This window comes from Gouania willdenowi, chromosome 9 (genome assembly GCF_900634775.1).
Source record: "Gouania willdenowi chromosome 9, fGouWil2.1, whole genome shotgun sequence".
Lineage (NCBI taxonomy): Eukaryota > Metazoa > Chordata > Actinopteri > Blenniiformes > Gobiesocidae > Gouania > Gouania willdenowi.
In genome coordinates this window covers 20,740,671-20,761,588 of record NC_041052.1, presented here as the reverse complement: position 1 = coordinate 20,761,588, position 20,918 = coordinate 20,740,671, and the positions used below count along the sequence as shown (strand labels likewise).

General features: G+C 37.4%; 1 protein-coding gene across 1 annotated transcript in view; it reads left to right on the top strand.

Annotated features, from left to right (window-relative positions):
- Positions 1-207: 207 nt before the first annotated feature.
- LOC114470033 (GDNF family receptor alpha-2-like) overlaps positions 208-20,918 on the top strand; it is an 88,201-nt gene continuing 67,490 nt past the window's right edge. The window contains exons 1-2 of the mRNA XM_028458022.1: positions 208-843; positions 2,647-3,003. Of these exons, the coding sequence (XP_028313823.1) occupies positions 792-843; positions 2,647-3,003 (409 nt within the window). The 5' untranslated portion in view covers positions 208-791. The remainder of the gene's footprint in view (positions 844-2,646; positions 3,004-20,918) is intronic.

Sequence of the window (20,918 nt, the reverse complement as noted above, 5' to 3'; positions counted from 1 at the left end):
TAAAAGATAAGAGCACAGGTGCATCCAGTGCAAATAAACCAAATCATTTCTTTCATTTTTCCTCAGGGTGACGTTTGACGGCGCATCAGCCAGCGTCCTTGTTTCCAATGAGAGCGCGTGCTCGGCAGCGCCCTCTGCTGGCACCCTAGGGCTCCTCTCTATAAAGTAGCTGTGCAAAAGAGAGACGCGTTCACTCCCTCAGAGGAGCGCACAGACTGTTTAGATCCTGTCAGCGCTGCATGGACACCACTGCCACAGGACTTCTTCTCCTTCCTCAGAGACACCAGCACAGCTAAAAGAGACGCTGTGCACCAGTTTCAAGACTGTTTACATTGAAATTTGCTCCCCAAGGGGCGACATTAGCGGGCGTTCTGAGCCCCTTTATTATTTTTTTTTACAATGCGGGCAGATCAAGTCTCACTAGTTTTCTGTCGGTTTGAAAAGAGCACAGATGGACCCTGAAGAGCTGTTTTCATGGATTCACTGACTGATTGATAAGTTGGGCTGGCTTCAGGTTGCTTCCTTCTGCTTGCATACAGGGGGGTGGGGGTGGGGGGGATTTTGTGGATTATTCTCTCACCAGGAGTGAAGGATTTTTTTTTTTTTCTTCCTTTTTCCCTTTCAAATCTGGAGCTGCGACTTCATTTGGGAGTTGAATGAGGATATTGGTTGATAAGAGTTAGCCTGCACCTGGGTTGAGGATCCAAAGAGGGGGATTTAACATTCAAGAGCTGGAAATATCAGTCTAATAGGACCCCAACTCATCCCCTTTTTTTGCTGCTCAGTCCATCATGAAGTCTGTCACAGTGTGGATGTGCTTCTGCATCATTCCTCTGCTGTTAGGTAAGATATGGTTTAGGGAAAATAGGGGGAGAATAAACAAACAGTGGGTGTTTCTTGTTTGCTGCATAAGTTACGACTAAATTACAACCTGTAAGGGTAATTTTTTTTTTTTTTTTTTTTTTTGAGGTTTTTGGTCCACTTTTGTAGCTGCAGTGAAATTTTAATGAGCTTTCATCTTCTACCCCTAATGATCTTTAAAAAAAAAACCAAAAAAAAATCAGATTGTCTTTATTTTATGTTATTTTCACCAATTAGTAAGTCGATGAGTCAAGTTAACAATGGGAAAAACACCGCACAATATAAATCTCTGTGAGAAAAAAAGAAAAAAAAAAAAAAAAAAGATTATTTTTTTTTTTCATCTTTACAGTTTCATGCTCCAAATCTCATCCACATCTTAAACAATGCACTTACCACTACCATTACACGTGCATGTCACAGTATCCATGCTGCATGTAATAAATGACTGTGAACTTTAAAGTCTCATTCTTTTCCAGTCGTTTCTCCCTGACTTGTACTACCTGTTTCTGTATGACTCAATACACCATGTGGCCACAAGGGGTCTCTCTTGTCATTTCATCAGATCTTTGCACTTGGTGACAGTTTAAATCCAGACTACTGTCAAACACCTGAGTCTCTGCTCTGAGCTTTATCACTGCTTGGCTACTGGAAGCCAGTGCTCAGCATACCTGGTTGCTAATCTGGTGCAGTTTCCTGATGAAAATTTGACTCACATCACGTAAAATAAAGATCACTGGGTCAGAATCCGATTTTTACTGTAGTGTAATCCACATTAGGTGCAGCTGGCCTGGTTTTTGGAGCTTTTGGTGCAATAAAGTCGGCACAGGTGAGAGGGTGAATGAACACATAGAAATCAGATAGAGCTATAAAATGACCTAAGTTGGGGTGTGTAAAATTATTATTATTATTATTATTATTATTATTATTATTATTATTATTATTATTATTATTATTATTATTATTATTATTAATAATAATAATAATAACAGGAACAAAGCAATGCAGTCATAACATCAGGGTGTAACATCATAATGTTACTTCTTTCTTCTCAATAGCTTTGATCATTTATATTATAGTGATGCAATAGGCCAGTGTTTTTCAAATGGGGGTACGTGTGCCACTACGTGTACGCGATGGCACTACAGGGGGTACTTGATAGAGAGAGAGAGAGAGAGAGAGAGAGAGAGAGAAGCAAATTAACAATTGAAATAATTAAAAATATGGGCATTCTATAATGTTTATTTTTTTTAGTTAAAAATGATAATCATTCTAAATATTACCAGCAACACACAAAACAACAACAAAAACAAACAAAATAAGAGGGAAATATACTGACTAATCAAAGGAACAGACAAACAACAACAAAACACACAAAATGACACAAAAATACACAACATGATGATAGAAATGACCTTGATTAGAACATGAACCGATAACACAAAGGTCAGTCTTGGTCCCACATCAGGAGGGAGATGACTGTGAATTTTAAAATCTATAGAAATACATCTTTTTAGGAGGCACTAAATACAGTTTAACTCCACTCATTTACAAAACAAGGTTCTTTAAAATGTGTGTTTTCAATCATTCATTCCATTATTATGCTTTATAGTTGTTTTTTCACCAAATTCAGAGTAAAATGTCAAAAGGAGTATTGAATTCAGAAGCCTAAAATGTGTGAGAATTACACAAATAGAGATTACACAAACAACTTGTTGCATAAAGTGATTATACTGTGATGTTGTTAAAACACTTACTTTGTTTCCATTTATCTCGTTGTAAATATAGAAGAGGCAGCAGGTTCCTGGGATGGCCCTGCTGCTTTGACCGTGTCCTTGGTCACCCGTAATCCAGGATCCCCAAACTCTGGGCCCGAGCCTGGTGCTCACACGGAATGGGTGGACTGCATCCAAGCCAGTGATATGTGCAACCAGAACCCATACTGCAGCTCTCGGTACCGGGTGATGCGCCAGTGCCTGGTGGGCAAGGAGAAAGAAGCCATGCTGGATAACAACAGGGAGTGCCAGGCTGCCATGGAAGTGTTGCTGGTTAGTCCTCTGTATGACTGCCGGTGCAAGAGGAGCATGAAGAAGGAGCTGCAGTGTGTGCAGAACTACTGGACTATCCACATGGGTCTCACTGAAGGTAGGACTCAGATTGTTTTGTAAATGTTTCAAAAAAAAAACTTGTCATTCTTACAGTGGGGCACAACAGTATTTGGCAGCCATGGAGGTGAGATCTTGCCTGAATCCCCAGGTCAAGAGAGATCATCAGTGATCTTGTAATTCTTCCATTTTCTCATCATAGCTCCAACAGTTGATCTCTTCTCACCAAGCTGTTTGCCTATTGTAGATCATCCCAGTATTGTGGATGTGTACAATTTTGTCTCTGGTGTCCTTAAGGCAGGCATACGCTGTGCAATTTTTGGCCCATTTTGAGCTGGTTTTTGACTCGTGCTTCCATTTTTGAGATTGGCCCGAGTCTCGGCTAAATCGTGCATTGTGCATCGTGTAGTATACGGCCAACTGCTGATCGGCAATCGTATGGTCGTAAGAAAATCAAACCTGTTTGGAATCCAATCGCTCCTCGTGAGGGTATCGCCACGGACCGGCTTACCTGAAATGCTCACACTGCGCGTGCGCGAATGTCAGACCGCTGTAGAATTGACGGACCGTACTGCCCACGTCTGTCTAGCCAGTTCTTGATCTTTCACATCGCCTCTTTTTCTTTTTTAAACTTATTTCTGCTGAGATTTGCAAGTGTCTATCCACTTCCAGGTTCTTCTTCTTCTTCTGTTTTAATAGCGACGCTTCAGGGTCCTTTTTCTTCTTCTAATTTGTACGTTGCTTTTCCAAAAAACAAGACCCCTGTATAGACGCACAGTGTGAGCAGTCAGATGGTGTCAAGAGTGTGGGTCCGTATAGTGTGAGAAAAATGAATCAAGAGCTGCGTACATTCGGGCTCTGCAATTGAGTCGCACAGTTTTGAGCTGGAGCTGAGTACAACGATTAAAAAGAATCGCAGTGTATGCCCACCTTTTGACAGATATCTGGTCTTGGTCCTGGTGAAGGTAGGGACAGGTGTCTTTCATTTAAGTTCAAACAGGTGCAGAGTAGAGGATAGAAGAAGTAACAGGTCTGTGAGATTGAGAATTTTTGCTTGTGTGTAGGTGCCAAACAGAGGTGTAAAGAGTACAAGTACTGTTACTTGATTGAATTTGTACTCAAGTACAAGTAAGTTATACCTAAAATACTCAAGTACAAGTAAGTCATACCTAAAATACTCAAGTACAAGTAAGTCATACCTAAAATACTCAAGTACAAGTAATTCATACCTAAAATACTCAAGTACAAGTAAGTTATACCTAAAATACTCAAGTACAAGTAAGTCAGACCTAAAATACTCAAGTACAAGTAAGTCATACCTAAAATACTCAAGTACAAGTAAGTCATACCTAAAATACTCAAGTACAAGTAAGTTATACCTAAAATACTCAAGTACAAAGTAGCTAAATTAAATAGTACTCAAAGTAAAGTTACTCAAGTACAAGTAAGTTATACCTAAAATACTCAAGTACAAGTAAGTCATACCTATAATACTCAAGTACAAGTAAGTCATACCTAAAATGCTCAAGTACAAGTAAGTTATACCTAAAATACTCAAGTATAAGTAAGTCATACATAAAATACTCAAGTACAAATAAAAAGTAGCTAAATTAAATAGTACTCAAAGTAAAGTTACTAGTTACTTTTACCCTCAACATTTATTTTTGGTAATGAATCTTGCCACGTTTCCCTTGCATACAGTAAACATCTCATGTATAAACTTATAAAGGAAGACACCAAATCTTGCACAATTGGAACTTAATGTATTTTTCACAAAGGCATCTGTATAAAATAAAAGGTTTGTCAAAATATACAATTATTTTTTAAATAAAACAACACCAATGAATTCAATTCAAAACAATAAAATACTCAGTCTCTAGGTATACAGTAGCTACATTTGTGAACTCTAAAACTGAGAAAATAACCTGCATTCAATGCTGTTTTGGGGCGGTGCATTATGTTTAATCTGGTTGGTCGGTTACGATGTGATGCATTTGATTGTTGTCTGGTCATTTCATTTTTCTGTAGTTCCACAATGTCCGTTATTCATTTCCAAACAAAAAATTATAATTTACTTAGTAACGGTTGGGTGTAGAAATGTAACACATTGCTTAATTTCTTTTAAAATGTACTTAGGTACAAATAAAATGACTAATTTAGAAAAAGTACCCATAAAAGCAACTCAGTTACAGTAAAGTGAGTATGTGCAATCCGTTACTTTCACCTCTGGTGCCAAATACCTTTTTTACGCAAGAAATTACGAATAAATTCTTTAAAAATCAATCAGTGATTTCCCATATTTTTTCCCCACATCCTGTCTCTCACAGTTGACGTCTACTTTCACGTCTCGTCTTTTTAAATGCACAATTGTTGGCTGCCAAAATGTTTTTGCCCCACTGTATATGCGTGCCTATTTTATAAAAAGGTAAAGAACCCCTGTAAAATAAACACCATTAAAAGAAGCCCCTTTAAAACTCTTTCAGTCTCCACGTTAGCATTTGCATTTTCTTACAATTCTTACAAGTCAGCTTATTATGAACAATCTGGGTCCTCAGCACAATTTGTTTCCTGCTCTCTTTGCCCCGTGGCTGTGAACTCAGCTTGCATCATGTTCAAAGATAATACAAAGGAGTGTGTGTTCCAGGCCTTGTATCGGCTACATGATCAAGACAAGCATAATAAGCCTCAAAGAAGATGCATGTTCATCATGGATGCAAAAGTGTAGTAGAAGATGTGCAACACAGTATGTGATTTACTGTATCCTTCAGAATTTCACATACATTTTAAATGAATTTTTCCATCTCAGATGCGGTACACAAGTAATGCCCAACGGATGCTAATGCTGTATTGCCTGTTGTCTTTTAGTGATAGCCAGAAGCTCCTGATGAAAAGCGCATGCTTTCTTCATATATAATGGAGCTGTAACGGTATTACTGTAGACAGACCTGTGGTGTTTTGCAGTGTAACTGCATTACACTGGATAAAATATTCATTTTTTTTTTTTTTACATGACGTTATAATAAAACCAAGATTATAATCCTGTGCATTGGCATTACTGTTGAGCCATGCTGAGACTCCTTCTTAGAAAACTCAGAGTGACTCAGAGCTGCTGGAGAAGATGCACCCTGAGATTCAGCCTGAGGTCCAAATGACTCCAAAGCGACCGTTCACATTGTGTACATATCTCACTATCTCTCCAAGACTGATGTCAAGTGCTCAGCTGTTGTGACATGTGGGGTAATGATGGAAATGGTACGGAGTCTTGGAGCTTTGAGTAGTCTGGGGTTTTGTGTGGTGATCCGTGAAGTGATTCAACAGGCTCACTGCTCATAGCACCAGCTACACTTCATCAGACTGGCAGCGGAGGGTCGCTGACATGAGTTCAAGGGAAATGTAATGACATGGATGCTCCCCGGGCCTTCTGTCTTCCCGTTGCTCAAACCCCTTCTCTTTCCTTTCAGTTTAGATCACATGCCTCGTCGTTACTTTGTGTCCCTAGCAAATACCGACATCAGTCAAAGCATTTAGGTTTAAATGGATCACCTGAGTCACGAATAGAGTCCTCTTCAGGTCTCTATCTGTGACGGATGCCCATCTGAAAGATTTGTCCTTTTGCTGAATGTGGAGATTCCTATTTTGGCTTGGTCGCCTTTAGAGATAAAAACTACTTTAACGCAAAGGAAAAGCTCTTACAGTGAACCTTTAATCTAATCATGATCCATTGTGCAGTCAAGCGGGGTTTTGTTAACTGGAAACAATCTATGTATAACATCCCTCTCTGGCAACAAACACGGGATGAATCCCAGCAGACAGTCTTCAAATGATGTTAAGCCTCTTTACAGATGTTTGTGAATTATAACAGAGAGGGTTTAAAGCTGGTTTTTGATTAGCCTATATACATATCTACACACATATGTATATATGGAGAGAGAAAAAGAAAGAGTAGACAATAGATTAAAGTTTTAAAGCCCTCAATTTCAACAAAATTGGCACCCACTCAGAATGTGATTCAAAGCCGTGCAGGTGGAAAAGTGGAAAGGACATGAATGGCCAACTGGAGGATAAAGAACACAATTGTTAAAGGCCTTTGTAACCTTCAAACTCCATCTAAAGAGCTGTGTATGTCTAATAGCTGGAGGACCAAAGACACAGAGTACATGACACTATATATCCGCTGCGACCCGAGGCCAAAATAGTGTAAAGATGTCGAGAGTCTTATAGAAATCCGTCCTTCGTTATAGAAATTGGTATGTTTGTTATGACCTATATTGACCAGAGGCATGAAGCTCGGCTACAAGCTGAAACGAGCTGAACCATCGAGTCTGTGAAGAGAAAGCTGATGTTGACCAGAGGAGCAGTGAGAGTGATATAACAGCACCTTGTCCCCAGAGCAGCCCTGCACAAATATCCCACATACTTCCCGATACTCTCCTGTCTCGCTACTGTGTAAATGACAATATCTGCATTCGATAATATGTTTGTCTTTACACATAGTTAGGGGTCAACAAGCTAATGCAACAATACAGAAAAGTAGTAGAGGTAATAGAAAGCATTGTGTCCCATTTTAAATGTATAAGGACATGTTTAAAGTCATGATGCAATGCAATTCATTATTTATAATAGAGAAAATTTTACATTTCCTATTTTGCAAATCGTCCACAACTGTTTTATTTCTAACTTGTGATAACATGCCTTTACATTGAAATTAAGATACTAAAAAAATTATTGTGCTGTATGATCTTGTTCACAAATAGTTTTTGCTTTACATCAGCGATGGGCAACTGGCGGCCCCGAGCCACATGCGGCCCTCTGTCTAATTTTATGCGGCCCCCAAAGTAAACGTACTAATTGATCGAGAAATACACAAAACAAAAGCAAGAATACTTAAAATAAAATTCAAAGAATCACAACATTGCAGGAAAATACAGTAAAAGACAAGAACAAAATACTCCAAAAACAAACAAAACTACTACTGAAATGAACAAAACGACAACAGTAAAACAAAATTAGACACAAAAAAATACCCACAGTATTACAAATAAGCAAAACAACAATATAAATACACAAAAATTACTCAAAAAAATACATTTTACAGGAAAATATGCACAAGGACAACAGAAATGCACAAAATGCCTCAAATCGAGCAAAACAACTCCTTGTTCTTTCCCGTGTTAATGCTCAAATTGGTCATTATTCTAAATGTTGATGTGATTGTTGGTATTGTGGCCTTTCAATCAATCAAACACATATTTTTGGCCCCCGCTGTGATAGAAGTTGCCCACCTCTGCTTTACATCTATAAGCTATATAACAGCAACTTGTTTACAGTGGTGAACTACTTTATGAATCCTACAGGAATCATTTTTTCCTCCTGTTCATTGCCATGGTGCCAGACAACTTAATTATCAAGAGCATCCTGTATTAGCATTACAACAAAAAAGAGTGACAATGTAAAGCTGGAGAATTTGGCATTTCCCTAACATTGTTGCACTGCTTTGAATTATATTTTCATCAGTTTTGACCGTCCAAAAGAATGCTGTAAAAATTGGTCTGTGTCTTAATTGCACCTGCCAGGATGAGAACTAGTAAGTCATTTTGACAAATTAAATAATAATAAAAAAAAAACTAACAGTAATATGTGAAATGTCTAATTGAATGCTGAATATTTTAGACAGGCATCTGCTCTAACGTAATTGTCTACTTCCTATATAATATATGTGCTAGTAATTTTTATAATTGAAGCTCAAATAGACTTTCTGTAAAGTTCAATGCTTTTTTCTCTCTTTCACCCTTTCATATTTTGCTTTTACTCTCTAAATGCATTTCCTTTTTAAATATCATTTTAAATTTGTAAATAGGGAGCAGTGATGTCATTGGACTTTTACTTTTATTCATTTTTATTCTGCAATTGCAAAAAGATTTTCTTGCATATCTTGTATGTTCTTGCACTGAAATGGTGCGAGTTTGAATGTAATTTACAAAAAAAAAAAAACTTCTGATTTTGATTGTATTTCATTTTTGGCCTTAATTCCAACATTCTGTTTATTTAGAAAGGTTTTGATTATTCCTTATAACCACGACATATGTCTTAATCAGACAATAGCAAAAAAAAAAAACCCTGTTTCATGATGTCATCAAATAACATTTTCAATAAAATGTTTTTTTTTTTTAATCTTTCTTTTACTAAATAAAAATGATAACCATGAATGATCTTATCTTGACGTTTGGGGTTTAAGGGTCTGATGGTGAGGAAGGCCATGGCTGCTTCAGGGTTCGAGTTAATTGCATTTTTCAATTACAATTACGTCTTCAATTATCCATGCTCAATTACAACTCCATTACAATTACAGTGACCGGCATTTTTTCCAATTGCAGTTTATTTTACAATAATTATTTTCCCCCTGAAAGTCAATCACAATTACGTTCTAGATTGCTAAAGTGTAATTACAATTAAACACAAGTAATTATACGGAGCCTGAAATGAATAAAACGTGACCTTCTTTCTTGTGTTAGATTTCTGTTGACATCTCTTTCAGTAACGGGCCAGTTTTGACCCATATCTTAAATTAGCTGTAAAATATGCTAAAACATTATTATTATTATTATTATTATTATTAAAATATGTTATCTATCATCTAATTTGTTTTTCATCTCTTGGTTACCTTGTTCGGCTTCTTTATCCATAAAAATATTGGTATTAATATTATTATTTGAGCCTTTTTTCCTCCAGTAAATCCGTCGATTTCAAATTTTTTTAAAAAAATGGTAAAATTATCCTCAAGTGAACTGACAGGTAGTGGGAAAAGTTGATCTGAAACATATTTTAATGATTGTTAACTACACATGTGTAAGCCATAGAACTGTAATATGGTTCCACTGTTTTTTTTTGTTTGGGTGTCATTAAATTGTAATTTCCATTTTTTTTATACAATTTCCATGCCAATTACAATTACAAAGTCAATTATCTGAACTCAATTACAATTAAATTTTGATTACAACAGCAGATTTTTTTCAATTACAGTTACAATTATAATTACATCATAATTGTAATTAATGATCATTTACACGATGTATTTTACTGTATTTTACATGCCATGACGACAGGTGAGGCTTTTCGTCTGACTGCATGTCGCTGCATATAGCATTCACCGTTTTAATGATTAGGACCAACTAATGAATCATCCCTATCGCATAACATAAGGTGATTTTTAACATTCCATTGGTTTTTCCGTTTGAAAAATGCAGATTTTGTGTTTTGTGAATCAAAGTGACGCATGAATCAAAGATGAGTCACACCATAGTCATGAGAAAATGCAGTAAGGTCTATGTGGGCAGGCGAGTATTTAAGGTTTTCCTGTAAGCGACGTCGGTGATAGCACACGGGGTTCAAGGGTTCTCCAGAGTTCACAGAAGCGGTACGCTCGCTGCTCCACTTTTCAGCACTCGGTGGCTGAATAGAGCAACGGTGATGTGATTTATGTTGTCTGGTGCTTTTCTGGAAACACCTGCCAAAAGCACACAATCACACTTTTCAGCAGGTGTTAGCTGCAGTTTGGTAACATTAAAAAAAGAAAAGAAAATCATTGCAAATTCCTCACCTCAATATTAAAGCAGCAAGGCCCTGTAGCTATGAAGTGAGATTTCACATCTGACCAGTAATAGCAGCCTTTAGGTTACTTTGCTGCAGCTTGAAAGAATTAGCTTGCCTGAGGGTGAACAAAAAAAAATGCCAATCTTTGAACCATCTGTAATAGCACTAATGGTGATCTGTTAAATGTGTTCTTTATCAAATAAATGTCAGTTAAATCAAATGCCTCATTGCAGCCAACCTTGATGGATAATAGGTGCTTTTTGGCCTGAACGTGTTCATGTTGGCGTGAAGCAATCAACAGTTTGAATCTATAAAAGAAATAATTACTACAAAAAAAAATATTGGCTGCTATACACAGGAATATAATACAGCAGGCTGTGGAACGCCAAGCAGAGCCTCGTGTGATTGCACTAAGGTAGTAGTATAAGTGATAGGTTTCACACCTTTGAAATACATAATTTCAGCTTTGAAATTACATTCGACGTGTTAAAGGTTAAATATCATGCTAAATCCACTTTTTTAGCCCTTCAATGCATTTTGTTGTATATTTAGAGTGCTTAGAAGTACAGAAAAAATCAAATTAGTCTCTTCAGGTGCTCCGTAGATATCTTTATATTCTGTTTTGCTCATATTTTTCAATCTGTTTCGATTTTTCTATTCTCTATTACGTTTTTTGAACTATTACATCACAGTGTTTGCAGCAGAACTGCCAAATTAGTACATCAACTCCAGGTCCAACACTTCGAGCAATCCGCCATTTTTATTTCTCGCTTTTATTTTGTAGTCCAAGCTCCAGGATGCAGAAGTTACGAGAGGAGAAGTCAAAATGTTTGGTTGTTGGATGTAGTAGCCCACACGCGTCATTACACCGACCCCCAGCATCAGAACCTTTTCAAAGTGCCTAGTTGAGTTTTATTTTTCACGGAAATGTACCCACATCTGTGGGTAAGGTCATTTTTGTGTACGCGCAGCACTTCAAGGATGACTGCTTCTGCAACCTTCGCCAGTATAAAGAAGGATTTGCCGAAAGACTTTGTCTGATTGAGGGTTCAATTCCTTCTATCTTTGGAGACGACGAACAGAGCACTTCGGTGAGCTGTAAATAACGCTAAAAAGTGTGATGATAAGATGTCCCTGTCATTGTTTTGTTAGCATTAGCAGTTGCACCGTCTTCAGACTTCATATGTTAGCGCTGTGTGCTCGTTTTAGATCCTTGATGATATGGCCTACGTGGTTTAATTTAAGTCTAAAGTTTTCATTAGTCATTTCATTTTGCCGTTTTTGTCTTTGAAAAGACTGTATTAAAATGCATTCCGTGACGTTAGCTTGGCGCTAGCGTTAGCTCGGTGTTTGTGTTAGCTCACTTGTTAGGGTTCTGCAGGTTCATCATCTTCATTTTCATCTCGCTCCGCCGGGTCCGACTCTGGCTCAAACATGTAAAGCTGGATGGACAAGTATTCTGTTGTTGACATTTTGTAAATAACATGTGAATAAAAAGTTTATGCGCCGCTACATAGCCGTATCTCTTCTATCAAACTACAAAAATGGCCGAGCAGGGTGGAGTTGAACCGAGTGTCACCTGAAGAGGGGGCGGGGTATGAAGTGTCTCATTTGCATTTAAAGAGACCGCACCAAAACTCAGATTTGAATTCAAGTGCCCCCTTTGTCCAACTTCAACATTTTGCTCAGAATTCTTTGAAAAAACAACAACTATAGAGTCGTGATAGACCGATGCATCGGCCAATTTTTGCGTTTTTAACGTGTATCGGCATCGGTCGACGCGGGCTGCTGCGTTCGCCGATCCACATTATTTACTGAGAGCAGAAATATGTTTTACTTGTTCTTGTTCGACATCACCTGTTTTTATTATTTGTTAATATATTTTGTTGTCGTTCGTTCTACCTTGTTAATTTCAATAAATGTTCTTTTTTTTTTTTAAATTCAGATTTGTGCCATTTGTTATCATTTTGTAATTTTTATGACGTAAATTGAGTGACCAAAAGTAGTTTCGGCTCCAAATATCGGCTCAAGAAAATCGGCAGTCCGTATCGGTCATCGGCTCAGGCTGATGGGAAAAAAATTGGTTTCGGCATCTGCCCTAAAAAATCCATATCGGTCTATCCGTAGAGCATAATGACGGAATGAAGGAGTGATAACGCACATTTGAACGAATCCCATTGTAGTAAGTAGAATAAAGCAGTATTTAGTGCCTCCTGAATTAATATAGTTTTTTATCATTTCTGGTCATCTACCACCTGATGTGAGACCCTTGTATTTTGAGTTCATGTTCTAATCAAGATCATTGTTATCATCAATATTATGATCATCATTTTTCAATCAAAAAATAAACATTACAAAACCCCATATTTTTTTACATTTTCATTTCTTATTTTTCCACTTTCTCTCTCTCAAGTACACCCTGTAGTGCCATCGCGTACCCCTAGTTGAGAAACACTGTCTTAGATGATCTTTCTGGGTTATTAATAATTGGCTGAGCAAACGTTGACTGCAGAAAAAGAAAATAGCCCCTCATTAGTTTTCTCTAGCTCAGTCCAGGAGGCTGTTGGGATTGTGACCACACAGTGATGCTGTTTGTAAGTGATTTATCCTCCCCGTTTTTTTTTTTTTTTTTTATTTTTATTTTTTTTTTTTTTATAAATGTCAGCATTGCAAAGGTCAGTCACAGATTATGTTGCATATATAATGTTAATGCCAATGGCGTGCCCTCCGATGCTGCAGGAAGTTACATAAAATTGACAGTGTGTGCCCATTATACACACTTTGATAGACTGAAACAGGAATGGGGAGTAATAGAAAGTGTGAGGAGGATGCAGTGAGCACAGGGTGGTTGATAAAGGGGGTGTGAGGGAGGTGGTGGAGGGGGTTAAGAGAGTAAAAGCAAACTTGGAAAGGGTGAGAGAAAGCAAGAGAGTCATGGGGGTGAATCTATGAAGTCGATGAGGCTGCGAAAATACACAGTATTCCTGGGTGAAACTATCATTACTATGAGCAATGGTAGCAGTCACTGGCCATTACCTTTGCCATCCACTGTCATAAGCAGAACATTTTTCCCCGCCTGCCCTGCATGTCAGAGGATAGTGAGAGAGAGCAGGCCTCTGCATGCTGAGTATGTCCTCCCTGTTTTAGGAACTTCATTCCGTGCTCAGCTGGTGGCTACTTCATCATCAGGGGAAGCCGCCTGCCAATAGCTTGTGATCTGATCAATAACGTGCTCCGGAGCGTTTTCTTTCGTCTCCTTTTATGGTTCCGTCTCCATTTTAATCTTTCATCCCAAATAATAAAAAACGATTCCTGCAATACAATGATTACAGCATGGTCTTATCCGTCCAGTGATTTTCCACACTGTAAGTGATGACTCCAGGTGTGTCAGTATGCGGTTGAAGTGACAGCTAAGTATGTCACGTTTAGATCATCCTTTTATGGCAAAGTGACTTCACTGGGTCTTTATCAGGCGAGAGTGAGTGACGGCCCATTCTGTTCACTGAATACTGTCATGATGTGAGCTTTAAGACTCACTCCTGGCAAAAAAGGTTCACATTGGCGTCGAATAAATGCACATCATTGAAGTCTACTGTCGGGCCCGGCGGCCTGTTTTTCTCCGTCAGTCACACTCTTTGACTCTCAAGCCTTATAAAAAAAAAAGAAAAAAAAGCTGTGTGTGTTTATTTTTCCAAAGGGAAGAATTTAAAGCACATTGAGGAGTCAAGCAAATTTCACACACAAATATTTTATCTGCCAGTTTATTTTCACATCAGTAGAAAACATGTTGACAGTCAAAAAAGGAGTCGCTAGAGACTGACCATTTCAATTGGGATAAATCAATCTTCTGTCTATAGTCCCGTTCTCCACTTGATTTGCCATAAAGCAGGTAAATCCAAAGGAGAACCAACACTCTAAGTATTCCACGTTTCTTTCCTGACACCAAACAGCATTGATTGAGTGAGTGCAAACCATTTCCTATCACAACACTCCATTCACATAGCCAAAGGGAAGGCAGACGTTTTCAGCCCTCGCATTCTCAGCTGTGTTTGCCCATCGCACAGCATTGGATTGGCATTGTGACGTGGAATATTATACCCAGCTAATCCGAAACAGTATTTGTATGGCTTGAAATTGAGTTTAAAATGTCAATATTCCCTCAAACGCAAGGTGCTAACTGAATTTGTGCTTTAACTTGTGTTCTGTTAACACCGTTTTCAGGATAGATGCAGTTGCAACATCAAAATTGGATCTTGAAAGGTGGACATAATAGACGGAGGCTGAGAGAAAAAGATGTATACACTTTACCCAGCTGTGTAAATAGGAAATCTACTATAGATGTTTTTTGAGGGTTTTTTTTTTTTTTTTTTGGTAAATTGATTCATCTTCACGAACAACAACCAACGGCTCCTATGTGATTCAAAGATTCCCAAAACCACACATAAATACATCAAATAATTCACAGAAAACAGAAGCCAGTAGTGTGGTGTATCTGAACTCGGGCTTGGTCACATTACGGTGGCTGCTGTGGAGGTGCAGACCTGCGGCAGCGCTCCAGGCACTCCGGCTGCGGAAAGCATTCTTTGTAATTAATATAGAAGCAGAGGATTGCTCTCAACATATGGCTTTTTCTATAACTAGGAGGTTAAATATACAATGTATCAGGTGTTAGTAGGACATTTTCTACATTGCCCGCAGCAAAAAATGGGGAGCAATAGAAAATAAATATTAAACAGGAGAATAATGTGTATAAGGAACCTTTAAAAAAAAAAAACAAAGTAAATGATGGCTATTAAAAGTGACTTTGCTTCCAGCCATAAACAATTTGCCAAGAAAGTAAGAAAAAAAAAAAAAAATCCATAAGAACGTTTCCATCACCTCAGAAGTTAACCTTCATTGATAATGCATTTGAAAAGGATGAATGATGGTGACTAACGGCTTCATAAAACCGCTCATGGCTACGGAGGTTACTGTGGATCCATTTAAAAGCTGCATTCTTCTTGTGCCGTAACAAGGCAAAGGCCTGATTGTCTGTATGAGCCGTGCCGGTCATGCTCCAAACAGTTGCAGCAAATGAAGTCAAACGAATGCTTAATTACAGCGATAAGTTGTTGCCCTGCGGCTATAAACATCTTATCACTAAACAGCTGGGAAATTCTTCTATTACTTGATGAATGCGTAATTGAGTCCAGAGTGACTGTCAAAGAGCATTCTTTATGCACACGAAAGCCCCCGACCACATGGATTTTTTCACATCCTAAGGGTGTGTGTATCTGTGTGTGTGTGTGTTTGTGTTTGTGGTTTTCAGTGTTGTGATTCAGCATACCTTAAAGCATTTATGTAAATAGGCTTTTAAAATTCATTAAGTACAGCTATTGTTGCGGTGTGGTGTTATTGTTTTCTGGGATCACCACAGTATATCCTGTACAGTTTTGCTTTAATGCACTTTAACCCTGTTTGATTCCAAACTGATTTTGCGTAAAATGCTGCCTGAATAAAATGGTAAGCAACCCCATAAGAACAAGCTTTGCTTTTGACATAATACATAAACATAGTTATTCGTCTTGTCTCTGCACAAACATTGTGTTCTCAATATTCAGGCGGATGCTCCATTCTTCTCTTAGCATTTCTCTTTTTTTTTTTTTTCTTTTTTTTTTTTTTGAAATGCGTAATTTCTTGGGATGCTGCTGGAAATAAGATGAGGAGGTTATGGTGGCTGTTTGCTGAATAAGTGGAAGCTATGAACTTGTGAAAAGCTTCAAAGCATTGGAGCCTTTGAAAGTAATTGTTGTAATTAGACATACTGAGAGATCTCGAGTCCTGCAACCTGCAAAGTCCCTTTCTTGTTCTCTCGCTGGATACAAAGACCACTATAAAGAGATATATCAGAAGCATGAAAACTAGAGAGGGAAATCGTGTTGGAGAGAAATTAAATTGTAAGTGCACATATTTTTTTTTTTTTTTTTTTTTGAAACATGCATTTAAAAACCAAACAGAAAAGAATATACACCGCAATGAAAATCCTAGTAATTTGGTTTTGTGATTTTCTTTTTCTTTCCAATTTTCTCCTTTCTGCATGGCTATTTTTTGGTCACTTACTGATAGACAAGCACACGCACAATCATTTGAGCCAGATGTCAATAACTGTATGTGTTCAGAAAATGGCCTGCTGAGCTGCTGCATTTTGTTATGATTGTTGATATTGATGAAAAGGTATGAAGTAGAGCTGCACAAAGAGAAAACACGCTTGTTTCTATTCTTCACCCTGTGGTAAAACAAAGATCGAACATTTCATTTATTCTCCATGCTGAGACATTTTGAGTGCATGCACCATCCCTCCTCTTTTTTTTCTTCTTTTTTTTTTAATTCCAAAAGGTACACATTAGTTTAGCTCAATTTATAATAATAATAATAATAATAATAATAATAATAAATGTAATTTATAAGGCGCTTTCAATCAAAGTGCTGTACAATAATCACAGTGCAATACATCAAATAGATCATTGTTATGTGCAGTGTTAACTTTTGTCGACTAAAAACGTTCATCATAGTTTTCTTCGAACTACATTATTTTATTAATAAATATAATAACTATGACTAATAATAAAAAGTTAAAGGGATCCTCCACTGTTTTTACAAATGTGGCCTAAAACCTTTGAAATGTCCTTATTAGTAGATCTGTGTCTAACAAAATGCATTATTTTGGACCATATTTGTTTTATTAACTTTTTTTTAAAAAAAATGGGACTACTTTACCTTATTAGGACTTGTGTTCCACCATCTTTAAATCACATGATTGATGATGCGAATAGTCCCTTTTAGCCCATTATTTTCTATAAGAGTGACGCAATCAGCCTGCTTTTTAGATCATTTCGCAGCTTTTTCAGTCAAAATAACACCTTGTGCTGCTTTTGGTTGCTCTTAAAAAATCAGTAAAAGTTAAAAATGCCGATGTAAACCTTTTTTGTTTACCGAAAGAGGTTAAACAAAATCCATGACCCCAAAAAATCTGTGACCACAATCGTAGATGGCATAAGCAGAGAAGAAGAGCTTCCTAAGGGACCTTTACTCCTCTTAGCGATTAAAAACGTAAAAATATATATACTTTTTTGTCGACTAATAAAAATGAAACTGATGTGATCAATGTACTGATCAAATTTGTTTACAAACAAATTAATACTATCCAATATCCTTTTTTTTTTTTTTTAATCTGCATATTATTATCCTGTATATTTCAGTAGACCATGTTTGTAAGATATTTAGTCAACTAATAGATAGATAATAACTTATATAGTACTGATGACAACATTTTGACTAAAACTCAATCCAAGTTTGCAGTCAAACTCTGATTTTTCTTTATTTCATTCAATGTAATTTATGTAGTATTTTATTTTAGCTATATGTTATATTGCAAACATTATTTTAATTGCATTTTATTTAGCTTGGATTTATTTTCCAATTTTCCGTTTTTTCCTCCTTTGAAAGGGATGATGCTGGGTGATTAGTGGTGGGAGAGAAAACCCAGACACAACCTCTGCCCATCCATGTCTGCAAGTTCTTCTGTAAGAATCTCAAGCTGTTTCCAGGCCAACTGAGTGATATAATTTCTCCAATATGTTTTAGGTCAGCACAGAGGCCTCACAAATTACTGCAGATGCCCCCTGTATCTGTTGATTTCCCCACACCATCATACCCTCACTGTTGAACCTTAGCTCCAAGCTTCAAACAGAGTGTAGAACAGCCGCTTTTTAACAGGAAGAATTTCAGCTAAGAGATATTTCTACTCTGAACAATTCTGAAGTTCTGTCATCATGGTAAACATACGAACAAAAATAAAAATAACTTGGCAAGACCTGTATTCGCAAGGCAAATACAACCTGTATCTGGATTTGTTGACAGGTTTGTTATTTTCACTAATGAAAAAAAAGAAAAAGAGAAGACTGACCTTGACCTTAAATTTGACCTTGAGCGAAGGTCATGGTCACACATTGAAAGGAAATGTCGTTCAATGGTACCAGTTTGTGCGTTGTATCTCAATTTATGGCCAAGTTATGGGGAAAAAAGCAGAGGTGAGCCGGACACTCAGCTGAAACTAGTATCCGGTACGGATAAAGCACTTTTTCCGAGTCCAATTATTATACAAGTAATACGAGTCAAGCTGACTGTGTCTGCGTTCTGTGTCAGTTACAGCGCTCCTCCCTTACACACATACAGATGTGTTGCTGACTGTGTCCCGCAGCAGTGCTCACTCACCGACAGCTCTGTCTGTCCCTCAGTCACTCAGGTTTGCGGGTCTTTTCCGTTAACGTTTAGGGTTTCTTCAACTTCAGGTTTGTTTTTACTTCGGTTTATACTTTAACCAGTAGAGTTCTGGTAAACTTGGGTTCGTTCAGACGTGGTGCTTGGTATAGCGCGTTGTGTCTCTGTCTGTGATTTTATTATTTTTTTATTTTTTTTTTTTAACCACCAGCTGTTCAATGGTATCAGTGACCAGGTGATATGAAAAAAAGTATTTTTTTTATTTTTTATTTTTTTGGCTGAGCTTTGTTGTACTAAGAGCGTTGAGGTCTCACTTTGTTCACTTTTCTAATGAGTTCTTGACCTTAAATATGACCTTGAGCGAAGGTGGCGCCATCTGAGAACACAAGGCATGATGGGTAATCTCCACATTGAGCCTTGTTTAGGGCTGGACAGTCATCATGCTTATCAATATGAGAACTTTGTATATTAGAGTTATATGCATTTTTCTATTATGGCATGCTGAAGTTGCTAACAGTGACTGTAAATGGCACCAGTCAAAAATGCAAGGCATGGTGGGAAATGTTTCAAGGCAGTCATGTATAGGCTTGGGTTAATTACATTTGTGTGAAATTTAAAGCTGATCGAAATGTGTGTCAGAGTTATGGGGATTTTTAAATTGTGGTGTGCTAACAAATATTAGCATTGAAACTTTGTGGTGGTGCCACGACCAAACCGTTAGAGATACACAAATATTATTGATAGTTTTTAATCTTCAGTGGGTCCTAAGTGTTCTGGCTGAGTTTGAAGCAAATTGGATGAAGCCTCTCAGACTAGTTTGCGCAAATGCGTTTCCAGGGCGAAACGCCGTTTTTAACCTTTGACCCAAGATGGCTGACTTCCTGTTTGGTTTTGAGCAGGATCATAATGTAACTTTTTGCTCATTTTGGGTGAATAACATATGTGGCCAATTTAGTACGTATCGGTCAGACCTGCCGGTCGTGCGGTTTCATCGCATTTTTTGCGTCTATAATGTGGTGAGACTTCGGGCATTATCAGGGGCTTAAATTAGCATTTAAAGGCAGGCTGTGTATAATGATAACAGTAAATTTAAGCAATTACAATAGGCTCCTATGTCCCATTCTGGGACTTCGGATCCTAAAAATTCCAAAACAGTGTTAAACAGCCTATAATGAGTCAAACATTATAGGCTGGAGACAAATATGACTTACTGCTAACTCTGTGGAATAAACTTATAACTCCCTTATGCCTCTGATACAATTTTCAGAGTGTTATAAGAACAAAAAAAATAAAAATCCAATGCCCTTTACAACCAACTTTTCCTTGATCAGAGATGAAACCACTGATTCTACTCTTCAGATCCTTGAATATCTTTACTTTTATCAGGTGTGACGCATAAACTTCGTTTTGGTCTCAGATTATAAGTAAAAATGTACTTTTCTTTTTTTCTCCTGCAAAAGGTGATATTACTTTTGTTATTTTGCTTTGTTGTGACCATCACCCCTGAGCCCACCCTGCGGAAGGGTACATTAGACTTTATTAGGAAGAAAAATATAAAAAGGGAGGGCAGTGTTACATTCTAGTGAGCAGAGATACATGGGAAACAAGGGACATTAAAAGCCATTTTGGTTGTGTTGTTAGTATACAGTGATGTTGCTATTGTGAAGACAGGAGATAAATCTGCTGTTACCATGTAGTGACATACTGTACGTAGAGACAATATGAGGGGAAAGACATATCACTGCTTATATACTCATAAAAGTGAACAGAGGGAGTGTGTGTGTGCTTACTGATGTGACACAGCTATTTATTAGGGTTAGGCTAGTGTGACCAGTTATTAAACCAAAGAAACTATTTGCATAGGCTTTTATTTGTATTGAAAAAAAGGTCACATGAATGACTTTTTTTTTTTTTTGAATGAAATGTATTTTTGCAACACTGAAACAAATTTAAAGTGGCCATCAGTCAAAAAAAAAAAGTTCCATTTTAAGTTAACATAGATGTTTTGAATTATTAAAAAAAAAAAACTTGTTTTTCTTTTTGGTATGTAGGAGAAAGCATGAGAGGAACCGAACGAGTAATATTGTAAATGCCATCGACCAATCA